A 12,501-nucleotide genomic window follows, 5' to 3' on the forward strand; every position below is an offset into this window, starting at 1 on the left:
ATGGTAAAAGTAAGCCCAAAACACAAAAATATTCATCTTGATTTTTACAGAAGTCGTCTCACTTTATAAATTTAATATCGACTGATAACACACACAAAATGTTTTTTATTGGTACAAGGAACTCCTGCATATTAAGAAAGATCCTATTATGATTTCTCAGCTAGGATGTGTCAAAATGGCATGGTAGGGTAAGTGCTGAACTTGCTGTCAGGGAAACTTAAGTTCATATTCCACCTGTGACATAACCTGAACTGTTTTGTACAAATCCCTTTGCCCCCCCCCCCCTCTCTTTTTTTTGGCTGAGGCAATTGGGGTTAAGTGACTTGCCCAGGGTCACACAGCCAGGAAGTATTAAGGGTCTGAGGCTGGATTTTAACTCAGGTCCTCCTAACTTCAGGGTTGGTGCTCTATACACTGCACCACCTAGCTGCCCCTCCCTTTGCCTCTCTTGCTGTGATCTTCAACCAACTTTCTAGGGCTTTAGGTTATAGAAAGGCTGAGAGGGGTTAGTAGGGAGAACTCTTATAATGATGAAATCTCTTTGGAGATGGAAGAGATCAACTAGTCCAACACTTTCATTTTACAGATGAGTAAGCTGAAATACAGCTAGTCTCTTGCAAGGGAAGTAGGTAACATAACCTGTATTCAAACCCAAGGCCTCTGATTCCCAGTCTAATATTCTTTCCATTTCAATTTAAATTAACTAAAATTCTATAGCCATGAAAAAAATCAATACCAGGAGATTCTACCAGTATCAAAGGGTTTCTAAGCATGGTGTTGAAAGATAATTGTCAGGAAGTATCTAATTAATTATGTTAGGAGTTTTTCTTAATCCTCAGCTCTTTAAAGTTAATTCAGATTTTATTTATCAGAATAAAGGGCTCATTATATTAGTCCAATTTTCTAAAACGTAGTAAGAAGCATCAAATTCAGGGTAAGAATCTGCTTCAAAAATCCACTTTCTTTTTTCCCTCCCACCACACACGCCGTTACCTCACTTATAACTTGTTCCCGGATGAAATCAGTGAAGGCTGGCCTTTTAAAAAAAGGAGACCTTCATCTCCATGGTCCTCCCGCGCCAAAGGAGGCTTTGTTTAATAGACCGTTCCCTTTTTCTCCATAGAAATTACAATGGACAGTAACAGTGAAGGCGGTCGGTCTCGGTCAGGTAGTGAGGGTAATATTCCCTCTGTAAAAGAAGAAGCTTATTGTCGCGGCATGGGTGGACACAGAATACAGCCTCCGCATCGTGCCATGGCCCCTGACCTTAGACACGGTATGCCAGAACTTCTTCCTCCTTTATCACAAAGACGCATCTTCCAACTGCGTGTTAATCAAACTCCGTGTCTGTGACAAGCTTGTATGTCAGGGCCTGACAGGAGGTCAATGGGGTATCATTGCAGGTAAGTTCCTGGGCCTCAGTCCAGCCTAATCCCTAAGAGAAAATAGATTTTTAAAAAAGCCTCCAACTGTTTACTCCAGAAAACTTTTTCATAATGATTTTTTAAAGCTGCAAACACTTCATTGCATGAACCTCTGTAAAGTTATCCAGTCTCTTTCCATAGCTGTTTGACACTCATAAACACAGAACAGGGTACCTCCTGAGCATAGTTCATTGCCTCACATGTACTAAATGTCAAATGTGCTAAATAAATGTTTATCAGTGGACATAAGGTGGATTTCTTTAGTGGAATAGTGACATCACAGCAAGAAATTAAAATAAACAGAAGCAGTGATAAGCCCATCTTTTGCCCAGCCTTGAACTTCCCCATCTAGGAGAATCACATCTTACATAATCACTCATTAACTAAACAAAATCAGTCAGTCAGTAAGTATTTATTAGCTGGCTCTTTATGTGTCAGGAACTATGCTGGGTGCTGAGGATGTAGAGTCAAAAGTTAAAAACAACAATCAAAAACCAAAACATTCTCTTAGATCTCAAAAGTTGACCATTTTACAGACATGCAGTGTGACATCCAGGGGAAACAAACATTAAGTTACTAAATTTGAGTCTTTATACCAGAAGATTCCCAGCCTTCATTAAATAATAGGCCAGCACTCAAAAAATAATGTTTAAAAGTCCTATTTCTTAGCAGGGAACAGTAATTAAGCAAATTATCAAAATTTTATGATTTGTCTGAAAAAAAAAATTATGTGGACCAAAATGGCCAAGATATTTGAATCCCTCCCTGCATTGAGTACACAAATTTATTGAGGAATTTTTTTCATTTAATGAATTTGGTGATTGTTCTTTTAGTATCAATCATTAATATTTAGCATCTATATAGCCCCTGAAGACAACCACAGAGGCAGAAAGGAATTAAGTAAACTACAGAAGAAGAGCTTGTGGAAGTAGGGAAGTAGATTCCAGGAGAGGTTTCATGGGAGAAGTGGCTTTTAAAAGTTGCCTGGAAAGGAGATGAACATTCAGGTCCTTGCAAGAAGATTGTTGCCTTTAGGGGGAAAATCCAAGTACTGTGGGTGCTGTGCTTATTTACTCACTTCTCTTACACGTCTTTGTCTTCTCTTCTCCCTTTTGTGTGTATATGTGCATGTGTGTGCTAATACTAAACTGGACTGTCCTTCCAACTTCCTCACTCCTGAATTTTCCCATTTGCCTCCCTCTCACTGCTATGAACCTTAGGACAAAAAGAATATTTAACATCATCAATCATCTCCCATCTACTCACCACTGTATATGTGTAGCTATATGGTTATACATATAATGTCATTCAGTATATATGTATCTATATGCATACATGTGTATATATTATTTCAGTTTTCCAGCCAAAAACTAAATAGGTAATTAATAAAAACAAAAAATCAAACTGGTATTTGCTCAAACAGTTGAAACACTGATTAAGATGACAAATAGTCATGGGAAATTGCCACTTATTTGCAGGACAAATAATATTATCTACTGGTTCAGTAATAATGGATTAACACTTGTTTAATCACATGTGATGTAATGAATAGAGAACTGACATCATTGAATGAATTTGGTGATTGTCCTTGTAGTATCAATCATTAATATTGAAAAGACTTGGGTTCGTGTCTTGCCTCTTACATACACTGGCTTTGAGCAAGACATTTACTGATGTGACTCGCCCTAAAACCTAGAAATCTCTAGAGACAGCAAGTTATAGAGAAGGTACTTTCTGTATGAATTGGGGTAAGGGGTTCCCAATACCACTGAAATCACTGGTCCAGTTCTCATTGCTATCTAAGTATTTATATCTCTGGACTAGCTAAAACATTTATATTCATTCTCGTACTCTAATGGTTTTATGGTCTCATCATTGTGGGCACTGCCCCTCTGATCATGTAAATTAAATCCAGCCAATACCTACCTGTCTTGTGTGACTCTCATATACTCCCATAAACACACTAAAACAAATATGGTGCTAAGGGAAAATGTTGGTTACTTAAATAAAACACTGACTATGCTGTGATTTTGACTTTTATATTACAAAAGACAAGACCCTCAGCTTGGAAAATGGATTTCTTCTGGCCAGGGTTTCTGATCCAAAAGTTCCACCCAAAGAGATAAACAACTGCCTCTTCCTCCTATGGCATGTCAGCTAACACTAGACAGAAGAATGATGATAATTATACATTTTACTTTTCTGCCTACCCCAAAGAGTGTCTTCTCATTCAAGGTGTTCTTTAAAAATATTCTTAACTAAGTTAATTTTTATACGAAAAAAGGTAAATGAGAGTATCCAACAAGGTTTCTAGCTGGAATTTGATTTGAAATACTATTTCCTATCAAAGCAGAGATGAATATCTCAATTCCAGCCAAGGAAAGGAATTGATAAGAACCACCAAGTTCTATGTTTCTTTACCTATGCTTCTAGATGGGTACTGCAGCCGGGATCGCCTGTCTCCAGACCTGTATGAGGAGTCTGAAACAGATCCCGGTGCTGAGGACCTTTCAGTTCGAATATTTGTCGCTCTCTTTGACTATGATCCACATACGATGTCTCCCAATCCTGATGGGGCGGAAGAAGAGTTACCATTTAAGGAAGGACAGATTATTAAGGTACAAGAAGATGGAATACCATCACCACCACTCCCTTGTCTCTGTTCCATTCTTTCCATGCCTACTGAAATTTTCCTTTTTCCTCCATGGGAAAAGTGGTCAATCTAGTTTTTCAAAAGAACCTTTCTTTGATAACTGTAACATTAACTGAACCTAATGATTAATCAGCTCCTAATTTCAGATACATTTGATAGATTAAATGAATGATTCACAATGCTTTTAACAAAGCATTATGAGTTTGCATAAAATTTAAAGATTGCCATTATTTGTGTTTTTCAAAATTCATTTTGAGAATTTCCATGGTGAAAGAATTAATCACTCAGTGATAATCTGCTATTTATCTTCATACTTCTTCTTGGGGAACAGAAGTAATTTGTTTCCAGGACATATTCATAATTTATTCAGCTTAACAGGACCTGCTAGCTTCAGGGTTCTTTGTCTTTTTTTGCACTATAGCCCCCTTTGGTTATCTGGAAAAGGCTCTGGATCCTTTCAAAGAATTATTTTTAATTGTATTAAAAATATGTAGGATTATAAGGAAGATCAGAAATACAACTACCAAAATATATTTTTTAAAGTTCACAAGAAAAACTTTTCCCATGAAGAACTTGCAATCCAAGCTATTTAATATTAAATGCTTGCTATGTGCAAGGCAAGAAGTAGCTATGGGGAAATGGATAAAGAGTCAGCCTCAGAATCAGGAAGACCTAACATCAAATCCAGCCTTTGACAAATACTGGTTATATTACCCTGGACAAATCATTAAGCTCTCAATAATCTAAAACCATAAATTGCAGAGAAGGTGATGAAGCTTGCCTTGGCAGAGGAAATTTTGTCATATGGGATTTCCCAATATCAGTGAAATAAGAGGTCCAGTCTCCACTCTTAAGAATGAATGAGGAGGCAGCTGGGTGGTGCAGTGGATAGAGTACACAGCCCTAAAGTCAGGAGGACCTGAGTTCAAATGTGGTCTCAGACACTTAACCTTTCCTGGCTGTGTGACCCTGGGTAAGAGACTTAACCCCAATTGCCTCAGCAAAAAATATAATAATAATAAAATGAGATTTTATTAAATATTTACTATAAAAAGCACTGTTCTAAATACCAAGAATAAAATTTCAAAAGTAATGCCATCCTTGTTTTCAAGGAGAGGGAGACAATTTACTAGGAGAACAATACCTACAGAAGAGATCTATCCCACTATTTATATATTTTAATAACTTAAAATATTAGTGATCTCATCAATGTCCATTATCTCTACCTAAGAATAAAATACTATGTGAGGCGCTAGGGATACAAAGACAAATTTTTTTTTAATGCCTGCTCTCGAGAGTGTCCATGGTTAACACCATGACTCTTGAACCCTCTTCAGGTCTATGGAGACAAAGATGCTGATGGCTTCTACCGTGGTGAAACCTGTGCCCGGCTTGGCCTTATACCTTGTAACATGGTCTCAGAAATCCAAGCTGATGATGAAGAAATGATGGACCAGCTCCTTAAGCAAGGCTTTCTCCCCCTGAATACCCCCGTGGAAAAAATAGGTAAGGGGCAATCCACAACACAGGGATTGAAGGCTGTTGTCTGGGCTGTTCCAGCTTTTGCTCTTCCAATTTTATAGCTGAATCCCAGACCAATGGCCAACACAATGGAGGCCCTGTTCTGTATCCTTTAATTGTTGCAAATTCTTTGGAAAATGGGAACATCAGAGCTCTTTGGGCAAGATCAACTTGACAGGGCAAAACTTTGGTGTTCTTACTGGATATTTTAAGGACAAACAGAATCCTGAACACAGAAGAACACTCTGCTTGATAGAACTCAATGCTGTAGTATCACTTGGCTAGAAAGCATAACATAACTACTTGTTTATTGTGTGTGTTTGTATATTTTACTTTTAAATATCTTATCTATAACAAATGGGAAAGGATGATGGCAAAGGGTTATTTCATCCTTCAAGTTATCACTACTTATTCAAAAGGTTTAAAGGGTTGGTTTTTGTTTTGGGGGGCTGTAGGGGTTTTTTGGTTCCTTTTTTACATAAAACAAACATTTTCTTTGTAGTAGGTATTTTGACATTCACTCATTTATCTTAACCTAATCACCTCAAACCAATGATCTTAAACCAGTGGTTAAGCATTGGTTGAAACCATTTTCAGCCAGTTTTCAACAGAATTATTTTACTTCCCTTATTTACTTTTTTAAGCAATAGGAAAAATCTACCCACCCTCATACACAGAAAAATGCCTCTCCTTCCAAATGCTTCAGAAATGGAGATAAAGGCCAGTTTTGCATTTTTCAGATCTAATATTTTAATCTTTTAAAAATGGGGTTCATCATTTTAATTTAGAATTCCCTCCTCCCTAAATTCACAAGTCCAAAGAATATATACTATTCCAAGAGATACCCTACCCTTTTTAGGATTGTTTCTCAATAGCCATATTATTTCAAATTGAAATCCACACCCAGTATCCAAAGTTTAAATGTGAATATATTTTACATAATTCTTTTCACTCCCCTTACCTTCACATTAAGTCCCTTAGATTGGAGGTCTTTGAACAGCTTCATATCTTCTCCTCTTTTTTATTTATATGCATCCCTTTCCTGAAGTCACCTGTGATCGTTTCAAAGAGAGCGCTCTCTCTGTACACCGCAGATCCCGAAAGTCTAAAAGAGGTCTGTGCTAAGAAACAGTAACTTGATTTATGTGATCAACTAGGTGAAGTGTTTTGAGCTGTCCAGATTGACTTTTTATATTTTTTTTATTTTTCTTCTTTTTCTTTCCTGTTCTTTTTCTTTTTTGTTTTTAGTAGAGAGACCCTTAACATCCAGGTTTAGGTATCTACTTGCCTCACTAAGTCCTTAAGAACTGGGCTATGGGTGGTTGTTCTCAACTTTTCCAAGGTAGAATATCCAAGAAGAGGGAGATGGTCCTAATCTTTCCTTCCACCATTTGTTTGGAACTTTCCCCTGATCTATACATATGCTCATTTTATTCTCTCTTCCCCCTCTCTGTTTTGATTCTTCTTGCACTTTTCTTTTCACCTTTCAGCACCATCATAAATGTTAGATCTGTCCAACTTTCCCTTAGGAGATTCAGCTTCCCCAAATTAGTTGCCAGGTCAGTGGAAAAAAACTATATAGATATATACACACACACTTCCTTCTTTTGCCCAGAGTAAAATCTCTCTCACTATACCTCCCTCTCTCAGACACCCTCCTTCCACTGCTGATCCCTAGCTATCAGCTGTAGCTTTAGTCCTCAGATTGTTCCCAAGTTCAGGGTCTTAAGTGGCAAGAAACAATGTCCTTCATCTGGCCAGCCCACAGTGTTTGTTGTAAGTAAAACTAACCAGCATGTTTCTCCTGTATCACCTCATCCACACTTCAAAAACATTCATGTCTCTCTCATTGTCTTAAAATGAAACATTTCTCAAATTTTCTTGTAATCATGTCTCTTTTTTTTCATATCACATTGAACTTCTGGGGGAAAAAACAACCAAACAAACCTGTAAGCTTTTGGTTTGCTTTGCTCTCCTAATTTTAAAAGAAACATAAATTGCAACTCTTTGGAAAGCTAAATGTGGTCACTCAAGAAAGCAACATTACCAACTCTCATTGCTTTTTAAACCATTTGCCTTGGACACATTTTCATTTGTTTGATACTACTGGGAAAAATAATCACAATTTGTAGAAGTTTAAAAATCGTATTGGGAGAGAAGAGATGGCCCTGACTCTATTTAGAAGGATGGAAGAAATATGCAACTTTTTTCTAAGAGAAGATGCCATTCATAGAGCTAATTTAGCCACTGAGATGTTACAGGATGATTCTTAGTGTAACCTTAGCCTTGGACTCTATCATTTAAGTTGGCTGGATGGAGATAAATGTTTCAGTCATAATAAGTCACAAAGACCATTTATTAAGGCATTGAAAGGCTGGGATCTACCTGTATATACCTGGAACAAAGTCACATACAAACACCATTCCAAGGAATAAACAGATTCTAGATAGATAATCGATGGATAAGTAGATAGATAGCTAGATAACGAGAGATAGATAAATAGATAGTTACATACATAGATCTTTTAGACAAGAGATTCTCAACCATTCTTCTACCATGGACTCCTTAGGGGGCCTTGTAAAACTTATGGATCCCTTTTCAGAACAATGTTTTTAAACAAATAAAATAAAATTCACAAGATTACAGAACTGAAATAAATTAAAATGAAGATTTTTCCCACTCAAATTCGTGGACTTTAAAATCTATCCCTGTAGTCCAGCTTAAGAACATGTGCAATAGGTCAATCATTTCCAGGGGATCATGTATTCCTTCCTCCACATATATAATATTTTTATATGATCTGTATTATTTGAGTTGTGCACACTTATGGTATGAGCAAAGGAACTCTCTTCTCATATTTCCTAATATAGCTAGAGGATTCATTTTAATTCAATTAAAGTGCTCACTCTGTGTCAGACTTTGTACTAATCGCTGCTTATATAGAGACAAAAACAGAATTGTACTTGTACTCCCCAAGTACATTTTTCTAGGGGAAAGGAAGGAGAAAGACTCGATCAGTTATATCAAATAACATCCGGGGCATGTAGTTATTTATGGGAAAAGTTTTCTTTTATGACTCCAATATTGGTAGAACCAAATCCCTTGCCAGATAGTGGCAGTCCCCTGCTTTATTCAGGAGTTTGCTCTCCCACTCCCTGAATTTTAAGTAATTTAACCAATGAATTGAAGGAAAGGAAACAATTGAATGATTAATAATGACCTTTTTAAGGAAAAAGAAAAAAAACAGGACAAATGAAATCCAAGGCAATTGATGTAAAGGAATAAACAGTTCATTCTGTGAGAAGGCTCTGTACCTTGGATGGACCCTGGTTCATTTTCTTGGATAGAGTAGGTCTCTGTCTAGCTTACCAGATCTGTAACATGGCTGCTGCATTAGAGAGGGCAAACACTGTGTATTTTTTAAAAGAATAATTTGATGATAGCTTTTTTCTCTCCTTCCCCTGGAACAGAGAGGAACAGACGGAGTGGCAGACACCCTATGTCTACAAGAAGAATGGTGGCTCTTTATGACTATGACCCAAGAGAAAGCTCTCCTAATGTTGATGTAGAGGTATTGACTCAACACTGTTTTGGTTCATTTCTGCAAAATCCACTTCTTGCAGCCTTGTCTAAAGAGGGTCCCTTCCAGCAAGGTGCTAGAGATAGCTATTGCCTTATCAAGAGAGTCAGTGGTTAAATTTTCAGCATGAGCGTTTATACCTTGGAAATCACAATGCCATGAAGCAGAGCTTCATGTATTATTTTATTGGTTGTCTAAACTTAAAAAAGTGAGGGAGGAAATATTAGAAATGCAAATTAAACTTAAAAGTGCATGGTGTGTCCATTTGTTTGGTGTCAATACCCCCCCCCAACCCCTCACCCCATCCACTTTCACCTTTCTTGCTTCTCTGCAGAGGAATAGTCCCCAGCCCTGCCAGAAAATAGCCAAAGGGAAGTAAAGGTTATGATCAGTCTCTTCAGCTGCACGATCACGTGCCCCCTTACTTATTTACAGATGGTACCACCAAACCCTCAGGCACTGATATCAAAGATTGAGGTCAGCAGTTAGCTGCCAGCAGTTTTAGGTGAGAGAGATAATGCTCAGTCCTTATCACTCCTGAGCCACTGTTTTCTAAGGAAAGCAACAGTTCTAAAAAAGAGAGAGAGAAATAAAAAAAGAGAAAAAAATGAAGCATTTCTGGAGAATATTATACCAAGGCAAGTGAAATGTGTAAAGGTGTAAAAACTGCAAATCCTGGTCATGCTACAACTTTCTCACTTGAAGGTTTACAAAGTGATTTTCCTGAGGAAAAAACGATTCAGATTTTAATACTGTCAAATATTAAAAGGCAGGAATTGTAGTATGATGTAGGTCCTGGGTTCAGATCACTAAACTCTCCCTATATAGGACTGGGCAGCTCCCTTAATTTATTCTCTCTAGGTCTTAGCTTCCACCTCCACCAAATGAGGGGCTAGATGAGATGATCACTAAGGTCTTTCCTAGAGCTCGTTGCTGTTGTCATTCCCATTTCATGAATGAGAAAACTGAGGCCCAGAAAGTTAGTTTCCCAATAGAATTTACAAACCAGATCCTGAGGTGGACTGTTCTTGCTCTATAAAATAATTTTTGGTATAGCAGTGAATCAATAAATTAATTTAGGTAGAATTGTTATGTTTATTATATTGGTTCTGCCTGTCCATGAACAATTGATATCTTTCCAATTTTTTTGATATGGTTTTGTGTGAAAAGCATGTGTCCGATGCTCTTAAGAGAGTATCTGGTTCAAACCCTTATTGTACAGAGGTGGCAAATGAGGCTCACAGGTTTTTAAGGGACTTCTCCAAGTCACACAGAGGAATTAAACCAAGATTCTCTCATTCTAAGCCTTGTGCACTTTTTACTTCACATCTCTGCAAGTACCTATTTATATACTGATGATGTTTTGGGAACAAGAGGACCCCAAAGCACCTGTGTGTCCTTGGTCAAGACATATAAACTCCTCTGAGCCTTAGCAAGAATTTGTAAAGCACCAACTTAATTAAAAAAAAAAAAAAAAGAATGGAGCAATCTCTGGTGACCCTCCCTCCTTTCTTCTTCCCTCCCTCCTTTCTTCTTCCCTCCCTCCTTTCTTTCTTTCTTTCCTCTCTCTCTCTCCTTCCCTCCTACCCTCCCACCCTCCCTCCTTTCCTTGTTCTTAGACACTTAACACTTCCTTCCTGTGTGACCCTGGGTAAGTCACTTAACCCCAAAATGCCTCAGCAAAAAAAAAAAAAAAAAGCTTATTTCCTTTCTTTCTTCCTTCCTTCTTTTCTTCTTTCCTTTCTTTTCCCTTTCTTTCCTTTCCCTTTTTTCTTTCCTTTCTTTCGTTCCCTTTCTCCTTCCCTCTCTCCTCCTCTCCCTTTCTCTTTTTCTGTCTCTTTATTTTCTTTTATTATTTCTCTTTATTATTATTTTATATATATATATATATAAAATCATTATTTTATTATTTCTCTTTCTCCCTCTTTCTCCCTCCATATTCCCTTTATTCCTATCTTCCTTCTTCCTCTTTCTTTTTTTCATCCTTTCTTCCTCCCTTCTTTTCTTTTCTCCTTGATTTCTCTCTTCCTCCTTCTCTCTCCTGTTTCTTCACTTCTTTCTTCCCTCTCTTCTTCCTTCCTTTTCTTCCTTTCTACCTTCTGTATTTTTCTCTTTAACTAAATTTAACAAGCATTTCTTAAGTACTCACATGATATACTGTGCTGGGTCCTGAAAATATAGAGACAAAACTGAAATGGTTCATGCACAGGTACCTTACATTCTATATAATTTTGTACCACCCTCAGTAAACAGTGGGAAAACATGATTCAGAGGGCAAGTATACACTGCCATTTCTCAGATAACCACACAGAGGAAAACAGTAATGTCAAATTTATTTTCAAAAGTATTGCCTCATTTCAATACTATTTTTCCTTCCTATCTTTATAGGCAGAACTGACATTTTGTACAGGAGACATTATTACTGTGTTTGGTGAAATTGATGAAGATGGATTTTACTATGTAAGTTTTAGATATACCAAAAGAGGATATTCATATTCATTCTGTGTGTGTGTGTGTGTGTGTGTGTGTGTATGTGAGTGTAAAACACTCACCTGTAAGGGGTAGCAGGGTGCAGTATACAGAGTCAATCTCTGATCCAGGAAGACCTGGGTTTCTGACACATTCTGTCTGTGTGACCCTGGAACAAGTCACTCAAACTCTGCTCTACACAACTTTCTAAGATGCTTTTCTTCCCAAAGTCTCATCCTGGGACATCATGATATGAGATAACAAACCAAAAAAAAAAGTATCATTAGATCTTTCTCCATACAAGTAATTTCTCTTTTCAGGCTTGGGAGGAACCCAAAGTGGGCCAGGATATTGTGGCAGGGTGGAATATAAGCATGCTGGTCCATGGTATCAATAAACATACCCCTTCCCAACCTTCTTTGTCAACAAAAGCTTTGGTTGCCCATGAATGAAATAAAGTTCTTTCCAAGAACAAATTAAAGGAATTAATCTAAGTGTTCCAAAGTTATATCAATAGGGCAGAAGCGCTAGTAGTTACTACCTGGTTAGAACAGATTCATGGATAGGCCCAGAGACAGATTCTGTATAGCATTACAAACATGAGCCAAGGTAGGAGAAGCCCATCCCTGGCTGGGCTAAGTAGGGTCAAAAGGATTCATTTTTTTTCACCCACAGTAATTCTCAAAGTCTTTATGATAAGCTATAGAAGAACATGATATGTGTTGTAAGAGCAATTGCAAAAATCATGAATCCTTGACTTACAAATCAACATATATGTTTGAGAATATGATTGAATCAATTTATATGTAATTATGTATATACATATTGATATATAATTATCACTAATAATAATG

General features: G+C 37.3%; 1 protein-coding gene across 9 annotated transcripts in view; it reads left to right on the top strand.

Annotated features, from left to right (window-relative positions):
- RIMBP2 (RIMS binding protein 2) overlaps nt 1-12,501 on the top strand; it is a 489,205-nt gene that overhangs the window by 471,364 nt on the left and 5,340 nt on the right. For 4 of the 9 annotated variants that reach the window (XM_031948402.1, XM_031948398.1, XM_031948400.1 and 1 more), the window contains 6 exons: nt 1,124-1,276; nt 3,858-4,042; nt 5,415-5,583; nt 6,647-6,712; nt 9,069-9,169; nt 11,567-11,638. In XM_031948402.1, the coding sequence (XP_031804262.1) occupies nt 1,124-1,276; nt 3,858-4,042; nt 5,415-5,583; nt 6,647-6,712; nt 9,069-9,169; nt 11,567-11,638 (746 nt within the window). The remainder of the gene's footprint in view (nt 1-1,123; nt 1,277-3,857; nt 4,043-5,414; nt 5,584-6,646; nt 6,713-9,068; nt 9,170-11,566; nt 11,639-12,501) is intronic. The other 5 variants (XM_031948403.1, XM_031948405.1, XM_031948406.1 and 2 more) reach the window with 3 other exon arrangements.

The sequence above is a fragment of the Sarcophilus harrisii genome, chromosome 1 (genome assembly GCF_902635505.1).
Source record: "Sarcophilus harrisii chromosome 1, mSarHar1.11, whole genome shotgun sequence".
NCBI lineage: Eukaryota > Metazoa > Chordata > Mammalia > Dasyuromorphia > Dasyuridae > Sarcophilus > Sarcophilus harrisii.